This window comes from Poromitra crassiceps, assembly GCF_964638095.1.
Source record: "Poromitra crassiceps genome assembly, chromosome: 7".
In the NCBI taxonomy this organism is placed as follows: domain Eukaryota; kingdom Metazoa; phylum Chordata; class Actinopteri; order Beryciformes; family Melamphaidae; genus Poromitra; species Poromitra crassiceps.
In genome coordinates, this window is record NC_139628.1 from 60134750 (window position 1) to 60149846 (window position 15097).

General features: G+C 43.2%; 1 protein-coding gene across 1 annotated transcript in view; it reads right to left on the minus strand.

The window, feature by feature from the left end:
- Positions 1-369: 369 nt before the first annotated feature.
- LOC310779752 (E3 ubiquitin-protein ligase TRIM47-like) overlaps positions 370-15097 on the minus strand; it is a gene marked incomplete at its 3' end in the record, with an annotated part of 19002 nt that continues 4274 nt past the window's right edge. The window contains exon 4 of the mRNA XM_083640244.1: positions 370-390. Within this exon, the coding sequence (XP_083496370.1) occupies positions 370-390 (21 nt within the window). The remainder of the gene's footprint in view (positions 391-15097) is intronic.

Genomic DNA, 15097 nt, shown 5'->3' on the forward strand with positions numbered 1-15097 from the left:
GATTGGTGGAGCTGTAGATTCCAGAGCGAGACACGTGTTTCTACTTTCACTTTGATCCCAAACCATAAGCCAAGTTGCTTTGTTGCCTAAAAGTTGCTTATAGTTGCGTATAGCTAACCAAAGTTGTTTCATTTGCATTTAACGTTGGAAAGGCAGCAACGTTTTCAAATTAACTGTTGACAAGTTTGTCATTTATGTTTGTCATAACTGTTTTATAGAAACATATTTTGCAGATGTTTTGTTTCAAGTCTAGGTTGATATTCTTCATATCCCATGGTTGTCAGACATGTCATCCCTTCAAATATTTACTGACTCGTCATCACACATTTACCCCCTTTTAAATCTGCTATTAAACTGTATAGGGTGTGATTAGCTTCTGTCTCTGCAGAGCTACACAACACAACACAACACAACACAACACAACACAACACAACACAACACAACACAAGAGCCTGAGAGATGATGAGGCACTTCAGTGCTTCTCACGCGCTCTCTTGATTTGTGATCTGTCTTTCTGAAAAAGTCTCTTGCTGTCAGCTCCCAACTGCTGCTCCATGTCTGCTCTCCGGCTAGCTGTTCATCTTCATTTTAATGCACAAGTGTGTGTGTCTGCGTGCACGTATGTGTATGTATCAGTGCAGTTCCTGGCCATGGGAGGGCGATCTCATTTGCATTATTGCTGTATTTTTTCAGTAATACTATGCGTCTCTCATCTATATCACCTAATACCTTCTCATGCATGTATGTATGTATGTATGTACTGTATGTACTGTATGTAAGTATGTACTGTATGTATGTAAGTATGTACTGTATGTATGTATGTATTTATTTATGTATTTATTTATGTATGTATTTATTTATTTATGACCAAATTCTGCTTTGCTCATACTGCCTTTGCAGGCAAAATGTATGCAGGCAAACAAGGTCCTCTCTGTGATCGCCTCATTCCATGTTCAACATGTACACGTTGATGTTGATGTACATGTTCAACATGTACACATGCACGTTGTACATGAAAACAGTCATTCAGTGCATCAAGCCACAGAAAGGCATGGAAAACAAAGGCAGGCAGGGAAGGTATAGATCATAGAGTTCAAAATGTATGGATTCCAAATATAGCACTGTGAAAATATACTATATATATATATATATATATATATATATATATATATATATATATATATATATACGGTATATATATATATATATATATATATATGTATATATATATATATATATGAATATAGCACTGTGTAAAATACTGCTATTCTTTTGACCTAGTATTTTATTTTCTTCCACTTGGCACGGCATAAGATCAAAGACCATGAAAGCCGAACTCAGCCCAAAAGCTCATGTTGAAGTTTCTCCTATAAGATATGGGGCCAGCTATGGAGAGAAAACATTTGAAGTTGTTGGGTGAAAGATGAGCACATAATCCAGTAAAACGGATTGAAAATATTTTTAAATATTTCCTTAGATTCATCTACTATAGCCGTATGAAACGTGTCTCGACGGAGAAAACATCTGGCATCTCGTTTGTAAAAGACATGAAAAATGAAAAACCTCTAACCTCGTCTTTATTATTCATACAGTAAATATTGTAAGATAACATCTGCTGTCTGAGCTCTCTGGCTTCCACCCGTGCACTACCTGCTGTTGGCTGCTTGTTACGCTGCTGATCAACGAACTTAAAGCTAGTCTGCTTTTGCACTCACTAATTGCCTAAAATGTAAATGCAAAAATCAGTGCAGGCGTAGACGAGTGACAGAGGGACGATGACATCAATGACACAATTTATTGATTGAGAGAAATTCACAAAAAGGGAAAACTGATCCTCAAGAGGCAAAATGCAGCAGCAAATAATAGGATATTGATATCAGTGATATCAGTACAATCGATTCAAAATATTGAATATTAGAGATATAAACATCCTCATCATTTTGAGTTCCTATTGGTCGTGTTGCTCACTGACAGATTTACTGATGTTGGCACTTGGCACACATGTGCATCATTGGATATTCACCAGATTTCAAAGGTAAATAAATAAATAAATGAATAAATAAGAAAATGGTTTTAAAAAAAAAGCTTGTTTTTTTACATACAGTCAGCCTTCAGTTCCCAGAATAAAATGTCGGGATTGTACTTTTCTGCAATTCACGGCTACCGTAAATTCCGGACTATAAGCCGCGGCTTTTTTCCCGTTTTTTGGCCCCTGCGGCTTATATAACGGTGCGTCTTATCTATGGATTTTTTCAGAAAAAAAAAAAAAAAAAAAAAAATCTCTCTTTTTTAGCACTCTTTCTAACTATAAATCCACTTCTGTTTTAATTTCCTCTCTTGCCCTCTTTTCACCACACCGCGGACACTGTGTGCACTGTAAAAATAAACAACGGTGGTGTTGTGTTATGTTGTTTTGTTGAAATGTTACGGTAATACGGTAAATGGGAGCTTCCTCAAACAGCCATCTCTTTCCCGACAATCCCCTCTGTGCGTGACCACTTACATATGGTAATTACGGTAAGCAAACGGCCACAAGCCCATCAACTCCCTCCCCCGACTACCAGGAGAAAATCACAAACTTCGGCGAATTCACACAAAGGAAGATCAAGGAATATTCCATCGAACCGGAGCAGATCATAAATATGGATGAAGTGCCTTTGACGTTCGACCTGCCACTCACTCGGACTGTTAACAAGAAGCGCCCTGGAGGATTCTTTCACCAAAAAAAAGCTTTGCTCGTTCTCGACAGCATGAGAACGAGCAGTAGATGATCATGAGGTGGTTTTTCAGACGTGTCGATATAGCAGTTTATCGCAAAAGTGTAATGGAAACACATTTTTCGCATTTGCACGTCATGTGACCCATATTATCCCTTGGAAAAGGAGCGGAAAATAAGTTTGGTAAGTAAGGTTCGATAGCCGTGTCAAAACCTCCGCAGCAAGTGGAAAACTTTGAAGCAACGCTACCTAGCAGAAAGACGAGTGTTGTGCAAAAGCGTAGCCGGGCAAATTAGATAATGTTTAATGGCAGAAATCGGTCCATGGTGACAGCAGGCTGCCTGTGTGCGCGCATTTGGCACAGCGGCGAGATGAGAGGATGAAAAGCACACACTGGTGCGGTGGTGCTGTCTGAAGTGAATACAGTGACTGTGAGTAGGCTAATACATTGCACACGTTTCAGGTGCAATTATAGAACCAAATCAGCCTTTTCCCCCCTCCATCTCTAAATCGGACCAGTTGTAGGCTATTAGGCTACCTTTTTTCCTCTGCCTGTCGCGCTGACTGCATTCACGCAGCCAGCAACATTTTGCGACTAATTTTCTTTTGAATTGATAATCAGGCTCGTTTATATGCATTGTAACTTCATGTTGGGATTTCCATTGACCATTGGTTGGATTTGAGCATGCAGGGGACGGGATATGGGGCAGATCCCCGTGCGTAATCACTGTGGCAGCTGCTGCAACGGGGAATCACTCAAACGCAACTTCAATGGAAACGCCTACAAGTCGCAATTGTACATTGTCGAAGTTGTAGAAATATCGCAATTCTTTTGCGAAAAACTGTAATGGAAACACAGCTATAGATGAAGAGGAGTTCGTTGGTTTTGAGTGACAATGAAGGAGAGAGGAGAGTGGTTGACGAAGCCACCCTGAACCTGTTCGTTTCCGACACTGAAGATGAGGACTTTGGTGGTTTCAGTACGCAGGAAGAAGAGGAAGACGAGCATTAGTGACTTGACTTCTCTGGTTACAGGTTTGCTGCACATATAGCCTATTGTTGTGTGATTTTGTCTGGGGATTAGTGACCTGACTTTTGTTTTGTTTTGTTGAAATGTTAATAAATGGGAGCTTCCCCAAACAGCCATCGCTTTCCCGACATTCCTCTCTGTGCACGAACCCTTTCATATGGTAATTAAACATCAAAACACCCGCGGCTTATAGACCGGTGCGGCTTATAGAAGAAAAAAATAGTCAATTTTGGTCCCGCGGCTTATACACCGGTGCGTCTTATAGTCCGGAATTTACGGTATATAGAATATGAACATTTGTGAACCAAATTAACATTGAAAAGGCAGCAAGTTTTTCAAATTTCCGTTGAGATCGCAGAGACGTAACTTACCACATTTATGTTTAGAAACATATTTTGCAGATGTTTTGTTTCACATTTTCATTCTACATATCCCTGGTCTGCAGACACCTAAAATGCCAGCGTTTTATTCTGCTGAGTGGGTTGATACAGTGTGACATCTGAACTGGCTCCAGTGTGTTAGGGTTAGGGTTAGCTACTGGCTCCAGTGGGTTAGGGTTAGGGTTAGCTACTGGCTCCAGTGTGCACAAGTTGTTTTCTTTTCATTTACCAACAGCAGCCATTAAGCCAGAACCTGCCGGATGAGCTGTGGATCCTCATTAAGTCAGACAGAAAATTGTTTCTGCCTGAGCTCCAAGTTTGGCCCTCGGTGGTTTTCAACCGTTTTGCCTCATAACCCCCAAAACAAAATGATCCATACTTGCAACTCCCTTTACTGCCGCCAACATATGTCCATTTCTACACAAATAATGAGCTTTCTTTTCCTTAAAATAAAATACACCTTATTTGCCGGGAAAAAATGTCCACAAACACTAAAAAGATGGTAATGTTGTGTATTTGGAATGTAGTTGTTATATCTCATAAATGGTCTAAACATCATCACGCGCTGCAGAGAGGCATGGCAGTTAGACATTTGATGCCTGGATCACACGCTCACAGGTCAGAGGTCATGTGTTCACACCTGTCCTAAATACCTACCTGGCAGCAGCGCCGCTCCTGGCTGCCATTCAACCCAACAGAGCAGGCTACAGGCAAATATGCTGATGAGGCAGAAACATGCCCACAATGCAAATCAGTCACAATAAATAGATATTAAAGGGGGGAGGAATCCACCCTCTGATACTCCTTGTACTGTTAATTATCATCACCTTGTGCTGTTCAGTGCATTAGTAGTTATTTGTGATTTCCAACATTTCCCAGAATGCCTTTCTATTCTCTCTGTTGATCTGGAAGAAAGACAGAGGGCCGAAACGTCATCTAAAAATGTATATGGAGCCAGAGTGTGCAACACTTTTTTCAACCCCTGAATGACTTTGAACAACACCCAGAGGTCGGCCTTATATGGCCGTTTGGACATATATAGGCAGCTAAGTAGTTTGTGAACATTAAGGGCATGTCAATGATCGCGAGTGAGCGAAATCCAGTATCGGTCGGGCTCTATATATAGATGTTGTATGTATGATGGTAATGACCTTTGAGAGTTGACTGCAATAAAGGGGTGTATAAAAAACCAAACTAGACTAGCGGTAGTCTAGAATAGATACGTGTTTTAGGGGAGATGCTGCCTTTAACAGTACAGTAATAACCATGCAGCTTGGCACTATAGCTGCACACACACACATTCATTCCAACATGTTTGTGTGGGGAACAACAAAAAGTAAAAAAAAAAAAAAAAAAAAAAACAGCAGAGGATGGGTTACAAGTGTAGGAGCATTCTGACTAAATATGACAAAATAAATGTGAAGAATGTGTGATACCTCCTATCATGTTTGAACTGTGCTAAAAACTGTGCTAAAAACACTGGGACCCCTGAGATGAAACGTGGACATGCACGTGTTTGTCTCAGACGTACATTTCTCATCACGCTGAGTCTAATATGATTGAGTGCTCTGGATTCATCACGCTGAGTCTAATATGATTGAGTGCTCTGGATTCATCACACTGAGTCTAATATGATTGAGTGCTCTGGATTCATCACACTGAGTCTAATATGATTGAGTGCTCTGGATTCATCACACTGAGTCTAATATGATTGAGTGCTCTGGATTCATCACACTGAGTCTAATATGATTGAGTGCTCTGGATTCATCACACTGAGTCTAATATGATTGAGTGCTCTGGATTCATCATGCTGAGTCTAATATGATTGAGTGCTCTGGATTCATCATGCTGAGACTAATATGACTGAGTGCTCTGGATTCATCACACTGAATCTAATATGATTGAGTGCTCTGGATTCATCACACTGAGTCTAATATGACTGAGTGCTCTGGATTCATCACACTGAGTCTAATATGATTGAGTGCTCTGGATTCATCACGCTGAGTCTAATATGATTGAGTGCTCTGGATTCATCACACTGAGTCTAATATGACTGAGTGCTCTGGATTCATCACACTGAGTCTAATATGATTGAGTGCTCTGGATTCATCACGCTGAGTCTAATATGATTGAGTGCTCTGGATTCATCATGCTGAGTCTAATATGACTGAGTGCTCTGGATTCATCATGCTGAGTCTAATATGATTGAGTGCTCTGGATTCATCATGCTGAGTCTAATATGACTGAGTGCTCTGGATTCATCACGCTGAGTCTAATATGATTGAGTGCTCTGGATTCATCATGCTGAGTCTAATATGACTGAGTGCTCTGGATTCATCACACTGAGTCTAATATGATTGAGTGCTCTGGATTCATCATGCTGAGTCTAATATGACTGAGTGCTCTGGATTCATCACACTGAGTCTAATATGATTGAGTGCTCTGGATTCATCACGCTGAGTCTAATATGATTGAGTGCTCTGGATTCATCACACTGAGTCTAATATGACTGAGTGCTCTGGATTCATCACACTGAGTCTAATATGATTGAGTGCTCTGAATTCATCACGCTGAGACTAATATGATTGAGTGCTCTGAATTCCTGTGGTACCCGGCACTCTATTGAAGAAGCCACCCACCTGCCTGTCGGAACTGGAGCAGCACCCAGAGGGGGTCCACATTCAAACCACATTACAATCTGAACTGGAGCAGCACCCAGAGGGGGTCCACATTCAAACCACATTACAATCCCCCAAAGGCTCGGCCAGGGTCAAAAGGATATCCTGCAAATGCTTGAAACTAGTTTCAGAGCGCTAGATTTAGATTGACTTACCAAGAGTACTTGATACACCTAGCAATGAAAGGTATGAGTTCATATTATGATATTCTATAATAAATATATATTGTATATATTTATTATATTGTTGTGCTGCAGAGATGTCCTGGCCTGCTACACATCATATTATATTATCATATTATATTATTATATAATAAATATATGTATATATTATATTATATATCATCCTCCAGTTCACATCTCGACGTCTCCTTGGGCAAGACACTGAACCCCAAATTGCTCCCGATGGCTGTGCCAGCACCCTGCGTGGCAGCTGGCTGCCTTCAGTGTGTGAATGGGTGAATGTAGGCACATTGTAAATCGCTTTGGATAAAAGCGCTATATAAATGCAGTCTATTTACCATTTACCATTTGAGTGTTTTTCAATTAAAATTAGAATAATGATGTAACAATTATCATTCCCTCTGATATAGAAAATCAGTTCGCAATTGCAATATCAGCCAAAATAATTCCAATTACATTATTATTGTTATTATTCTTATTCTTATTATTTATTTTCCCCCAAAACCGTGTCACCCTGCTCCCTGTTTGTATATTTGTCAGTCTCTCTGAGTGGAAATGATATAAACATACACACAAGCAATAAACAGGCACTAGGTAGAGTTGATAAGCAATATGCAGCAACCTTTATTGAGTGCAGAAAACACAGTACATGGAGTGTTCTTGTGCATTCTCACCTCAGCCACCATCTCTGAATATCCCACAACATGTGGTAGATTGAAATGTCAAATACATATAGAGGGAATTCATAGCTTCAAACATACAAATATGGATTTCACATGCGTCCACGTCGGAAACACAACAAAACAAGTCGGATAATTCCACAAGAAGGCAGGTATTCACATAAATAATAGACACGTCATTTAATAAACCATCAATAAATAAAGCGTTGAACATGGTAGAAGAAGTAACGACCCCCTTTAATTGCCCATCAACTGGGCAATAAGAAGAGTTCTGATTGGTTCAAACTGCAGAGTGGTTTGTGGGATGGGGCTCTGTGGAGCTTCCTGATTGGCAGATGCCTCCCTGATAGGACGGTGGTCACGAATCGGCCACGCTGCAAAGGATAAGTCCACGCCTCAACGCCACAGATGTGGGAATTAACAATCAACGTAAGCGCAAACGAAAACCCCCTCCAGACCCACGTGTTCTCCTGCTATCAAACCCTACAGACCCACGTGTTCTCCTGCTATCAAACCCCCTACAGACCCACGTGTTCTCCTGCTATCAAACCCTACAGACCCACGTGTTCTCCTGCTATCAAACCCCCTACAGACCCACGTGTTCTCCTGCTATCAAACCCCCTACAGACCCACATGTTCTCCTGCTATCAAACCCCCTACAGACCCACGTGTTCTCCTGCTATCAAACCCCCTACAGACCCACATGTTCTCCTGCTATCAAACCCTACAGACCCACATGTTCTCCTGCTATCAAACCCTACAGACCCACGTGTTCTCCTGCTATCAAACCCTACAGACCCACGTGTTCTCCTGCTATCAAACCCTACAGACCCACGTGTTCTCCTGCTATCAAACCCTACAGACCCACGTGTTCTCCTGCTATCAAACCCTACAGACCCACATGTTCTCCTGCTATCAAACCCCCTACAGACCCACGTGTTCTCCTGCTATCAAACCCTACAGACCCACGTGTTCTCCTGCTATCAAACCCTACAGACCCACGTGTTCTCCTGCTATCAAACCCTACAGACCCACGTGTTCTCCTGCTATCAAACCCTACAGACCCACGTGTTCTCCTGCTATCAAACCCTACAGACCCACGTGTTCTCCTGCTATCAAACCCTACAGACCCACGTGTTCTCCTGCTATCAAACCCTACAGACCCACATGTTCTCCTGCTATCAAACCCCCTACAGACCCACGTGTTCTCCTGCTATCAAACCCTACAGACCCACGTGTTCTCCTGCTATCAAACCCTACAGACCCACGTGTTCTCCTGCTATCAAACCCTACAGACCCACGTGTTCTCCTGCTATCAAACCCTACAGACCCACGTGTTCTCCTGCTATCAAACCCTACAGACCCACGTGTTCTCCTGCTATCAAACCCTACAGACCCACATGTTCTCCTGCTATCAAACCCCCTACAGACCCACGTGTTCTCCTGCTATCAAACCCTACAGACCCACGTGTTCTCCTGCTATCAAACCCTACAGACCCACGTGTTCTCCTGCTATCAAACCCTACAGACCCACGTGTTCTCCTGCTATCAAACCCTACAGACCCACGTGTTCTCCTGCTATCAAACCCTACAGACCCACGTGTTCTCCTGCTATCAAACCCTACAGACCCACGTGTTCTCCTGCTATCAAACCCTACAGACCCACATGTTCTCCTGCTATCAAACCCTACAGACCCACGTGTTCTCCTGCTATCAAACCCTACAGACCCACGTGTTCTCCTGCTATCAAACCCCCTACAGACCCACATGTTCTCCTGCTATCAAACCCTACAGACCCACGTGTTCTCCTGCTATCAAACCCTACAGACCCACGTGTTCTCCTGCTATCAAACCCTACAGACCCACGTGTTCTCCTGCTATCAAACCCTACAGACCCACGTGTTCTCCTGCTATCAAACCCTACAGACCCACATGTTCTCCTGCTATCAAACCCTACAGACCCACGTGTTCTCCTGCTATCAAACCCTACAGACCCACGTGTTCTCCTGCTATCAAACCCTACAGACCCACGTGTTCTCCTGCTATCAAACCCTACAGACCCACGTGTTCTCCTGCTATCAAACCCCCTACAGACCCACGTGTTCTCCTGCTATCAAACCCTACAGACCCACGTGTTCTCCTGCTATCAAACCCTACAGACCCACGTGTTCTCCTGCTATCAAACCCCCTACAGACCCACGTGTTCTCCTGCTATCAAACCCCCTACAGACCCACGTGTTCTCCTGCTATCAAACCCTACAGACCCACGTGTTCTCCTGCTATCAAACCCTACAGACCCACGTGTTCTCCTGCTATCAAACCCTACAGACCCACGTGTTCTCCTGCTATCAAACCCCCTACAGACCCACGTGTTCTCCTGCTATCAAACCCCCTACAGACCCACGTGTTCTCCTGCTATCAAACCCCCTACAGACCCACATGTTCTCCTGCTATCAAACCCCCTACAGACCCACGTGTTCTCCTGCTATCAAACCCTACAGACCCACGTGTTCTCCTGCTATCAAACCCCCTACAGACCCACGTGTTCTCCTGCTATCAAACCCCCTACAGACCCACGTGTTCTCCTGCTATCAAACCCTACAGACCCACGTGTTCTCCTGCTATCAAACCCTACAGACCCACGTGTTCTCCTGCTATCAAACCCCCTACAGACCCACGTGTTCTCCTGCTATCAAACCCCCTACAGACCCACGTGTTCTCCTGCTATCAAACCCCCTACAGACCCACATGTTCTCCTGCTATCAAACCCCCTACAGACCCACGTGTTCTCCTGCTATCAAACCCTACAGACCCACGTGTTCTCCTGCTATCAAACCCTACAGACCCACGTGTTCTCCTGCTATCAAACCCTACAGACCCACATGTTCTCCTGCTATCAAACCCTACAGACCCACGTGTTCTCCTGCTATCAAACCCTACAGACCCACGTGTTCTCCTGCTATCAAACCCTACAGACCCACGTGTTCTCCTGCTATCAAACCCTACAGACCCACGTGTTCTCCTGCTATCATAAATTCACTGAATTCTGACAACTTGCTTTACGGCACTGCAGACAACACAAACAACAACAGATCATCTAAAGATACAATGTGTCCTCTCAAATATGGCTTTGATGTCATTTCCAGGCTGTAAAACTGTATCGAAATATCCAATGCTGGCAATTGCTTTTCACCGTCAAGTACATGACATGTTGGTGGAGCAGACTGAAGCAAGTGTGGCGCTAGGAGGACATGAGGATTGTAGCATATGAAGATAGCAGGTGTGGATGTGGGGAGACACTGTACAGCCTCACGCTGTCCCTCAAGCTCTCGCCCGCCCGTGACGTCAACGCGGGTTTTAAGGAGGATGTGGAGACTTCACTTAAGCTGCCTTTACACAAACTCTCTGCTGCTTCGCTCTATTCACCATCACAATAGTGCTTTTCATCCCATCCATCCATCCTCTCCCCTCCTCCCCTCCTCATCCTCTCCTCATCCTCTCCTCTCATTCATCTCTGGCATGCTGTGCTCTCCAAACCCTGCGTTTGATGCCCTCGGGGAAAGCGAAATGAGGTCAGGCTAACAAAAGCAAAAACACAGCGATGGGAGGGAAAGAAAAGAAAGAAAGAAAGAAAGAAAAGAAAGAAAGAAAGAAAGAAAGAAAGAAAGAAAAAGAACAAGGAGACCAGTGTGTCCTTACTGTATATGAAACATCATGCGTTAAAGTACTACAGTTTACTGGGGGAGCTGACTACTTGGGGGCAGTTTAAAGCACTCTTTATGAGTGATTTGTGGGAGCTCATTAATGGCTTTGTGAGCTGAACCTGCATCTGAAGCGCTTCCTCTCCTTTAACACGACCCGCTGGTGAAGTGGGCAGAACGACCGGGCCACCGAGATGATGCGTGACATTTAGAGTTGATTTATCGGACGCTCATCCAGACTGATTTGAAAATGAGTGAGCGGGCACGGCCTCAATATCTTGCTCAGGTCACTCAGACAAAAAAGAATGATAATAAAATGCCCACAGACAGACAGACACACAGTGGCTGCGGTGGGGGATCGAACGTGTGACCTCTCGGTTACACGTCACCCTGACTAATCACTTTTTCCACCCCGCTACCCTGAATGATCTCACAGTCACAACCCCCGAGCCACGAGGCTGAGCACACGTCGCTACTCGCACTGAAATGACCGCACGTCATTAGCTTCCCCAGCTCTCTCTGTTGCCAAGCAACGTTTAGCTTCTGCAGATTGTGACAGCTAGCTATTTAGAGAGCAACGTTTAGCTTCTGCAGATTGTGACAGCTAGCTATTTAGAGAGCAACGTTTAGCTTCTGCAGATTGTGACAGCTAGCTATTTAGAGAGCAACGTTTAGCTTCTTCAGATTGTGACAGCTAGCTATTTAGAGAGCAACGTTTAGCTTCTTCAGATTGTGACAGCTAGCTATTTAGAGAGCAACGTTTAGCTTCTTCAGATTGTGACAGCTAGCTATTTAGAGAGCAACGTTTAGCTTCTTCAGATTGTGACAGCTAGCTATTTAGAGAGCACAGACAGCCATTTCAATCATGACGCAACGCACTTTTTAAATGTGCTCTGGGGACACTCTGGCACTACACTGCAAAAAAAAAACATCTTAACAAGTTAGTTGGTCTCTGCTAGAATCCTACTTTTCTTAAAACAAGGTCTACCAATGACGTGAGATAATTTTGCTGGTTTACAATGCAGTCCAGTCAACACTTCACAGTTGGACTCGGTCTTGATTGGCCCCCCTCGCTGAACAATTGTTAAACGCCTTCCAATCAGAGCAGTTTGCAGCATTCTAACTGACAATAACTGAGTAATATGGCTAATATGAGTAATATTTCCAATTTAATCTTGACCACTTTTATGTCCATATTCAGATGATGTGTATTCAGCATGGCAGGAGTCCAATATGGACATTTGCCATTCAAACAGTGTTGGTACATAAAGGAGGTGGTGTCCAGTAAAGCTGATCTGAGTTGTATTATTTCTAATTTGTTAATCCTAATCTGCTCAAGCAACACACGTACCTACGCTGGCCAGGGCTGGAATGCAATATGGAATGCTATATGCTTTACTTGAGGTGTCTATTCAAACGGCTGGCAAGTTAAATCCACCAAAATCCGTGTTGAGTGCAGAATATCAGGTGATTATTTGAAAAGCGTGTCAAATCCAGTCGAGGGAAAAAGGGGTTGAAAATCAATTATTATTATTATCGGGGATCTTATAACGCCCTGCATTGCAATGATGTCATCAAGCAGCATTGTCTTAGCCACTGTTCTCCTCTACAGTTTGAATAGGGAAAGCGGGTGGGGGGGGGGGAAGTGGTGCCTGCTCTCGTCCTTAAATAGAAAAGAGGTTACATTCCAATAATAATACTAGTCATTAGTGAGAAGATCCTTATTAAAGCATTGGGTGTGCTACATACATCGTGGGGCGAGGGGAGGGGAACAGGGGGGGTAGCGGGGGCGGATATGAAGCGTGTGTGTGCAAATTGTCCCAACGGAGAATGAGCTTCTGTGTGTGTGTGTGTGTGTGTGTGTGCGTGTGTGTGTGTGTGTGCGTGTGTGTGTGTGTGTGTGTGTGTGTGCAGACCTAATTAAGGTTCTGCAATAGTAAATTGTGCCTCATGTCATCATATCATCATCATTGTGCATCGTCGTTGGGACGAGTCTGACTAAATCAGAGGTGCGTCACTCTTGGCTCTGTTTGTGTCTGACCGCTCTCACTAATGGTTTTTTGGGGGGAGAGGGGGGGGGGGATGCATGATGATATCAGCATAAAGGCTTTCAAATGAAATGTCGCCATCGGCCCGAAACGGACATTTGCTGATATGACACGCCCATAAAATGACGCTTTAATTATGCACAAATGCTTGATGCTTATAAAAAAAAAAACATGGCATGTTTTACATAACCTAAGTTGAAGTCATTTTCTTATTTGGTCCAGTGAATGTGTACATTTTGAAAAGCATTGTATTTATGTCTGCATCTGCCAGTGGGCCATCATCATAAGAGGATAGGCATAATAATGTGTTCATTCCACTACAGGAGACTTGATGTTCTCTCAAATTAGATGGGGAAAAATATACACAAATAACAGTATCTGTAACGACAATCGGCAAAAAGAGTCATATCGGCATATCGGATATTTGCAAAAAAATCCAATATCGTCCATCCCTTTTTTGTTGTTCGATGAAGATGCATCTCTCATTGGGTCTCCTTCCATTTGGTCTCCACCATCGATCGCTGCTGGCCTGTTTCTGTCTGTCCGTCTGATCTAAAGGTGATCATGTTCTGGTTCAAGGCTGGCATCTGCTCACAACAATTATCCAGTGTTTATTTAAGGGTAATGAGCCTCGGGTTACCAGCCGGACGATCATGGTATACAGAGTAAGCCTACACCAGCAGCTAGCGTGTGCTAGTGCAATCTTCAACATGGCTGGCAGGGAAGCGATATGGTGTCTGGTGTACAGTCGGGCGGAACTCTTTCTATAGCTTCTCAGTTGCTCTGGGTCAGCAGCTGTCTGCCCACGGTCAAAACCACGGGCTTTCTGGGGCACAGGCATAGGATCTATCTGACCCGCACCATATCGCCGCTGTCGGGCGGGAACCTTGTAGTATCTCCAAATTCGGTCCATTGTCTTCCTTCTCCACCCCCCCAATCCATAAATGGATTTAGTTTCCATTTAGTATTCCGTACCCACAAATGACCTGTGGAAGTTTCAGGTGCTTTGGACTAGCGGGAGATGTTATATTACTGCTTATTAATGTTGTTATTACTATTACACCATGTTATATTACTGGTTATTAATGTTGTTATTACTATTACACCATGTTCAAATAGCAATGCTTTTGCTTTCTTGTGAAAATTTGCTTTTTTTTGGAGATACAAGGTTTACGCCCGAAAGCGGCGATATGTGGGAAGGTATTGAGGTGTGGCTCTTGATCTAATCAGATTTATGTTGTGTATAATATATATATATATATGTATATATATATATATATATATATATATGTATATATATATATATATATATATATATATATATATGTATATATATGTATATATATATATTACTGTAAGAAACATAATACAGTACTTTCCTAAGCAGCACAATACAGCAAGATCAGACCTTCACATGTAAAAAGTCAGTTTTGTGTTGTGTTGTTTGACTGAAAACTCACGTTGCTACTGTAGAATCATGGTCCCGATCTCGCAAACCCCGCCCATCTGAATCTAACCCCGCCCATCTGAATCAAACCCCGCCCATCTGAATCAAACCCCGCCCATCTGAATCAAACCCCGCCCTTCTGGTCGTCCAGCCAGGTCAAAACAAATTATTTATCATTACTACGAGTACCTATCAGTGACGGAAGAGGTGGCAATGGCACCGCAGCCTCCGTTT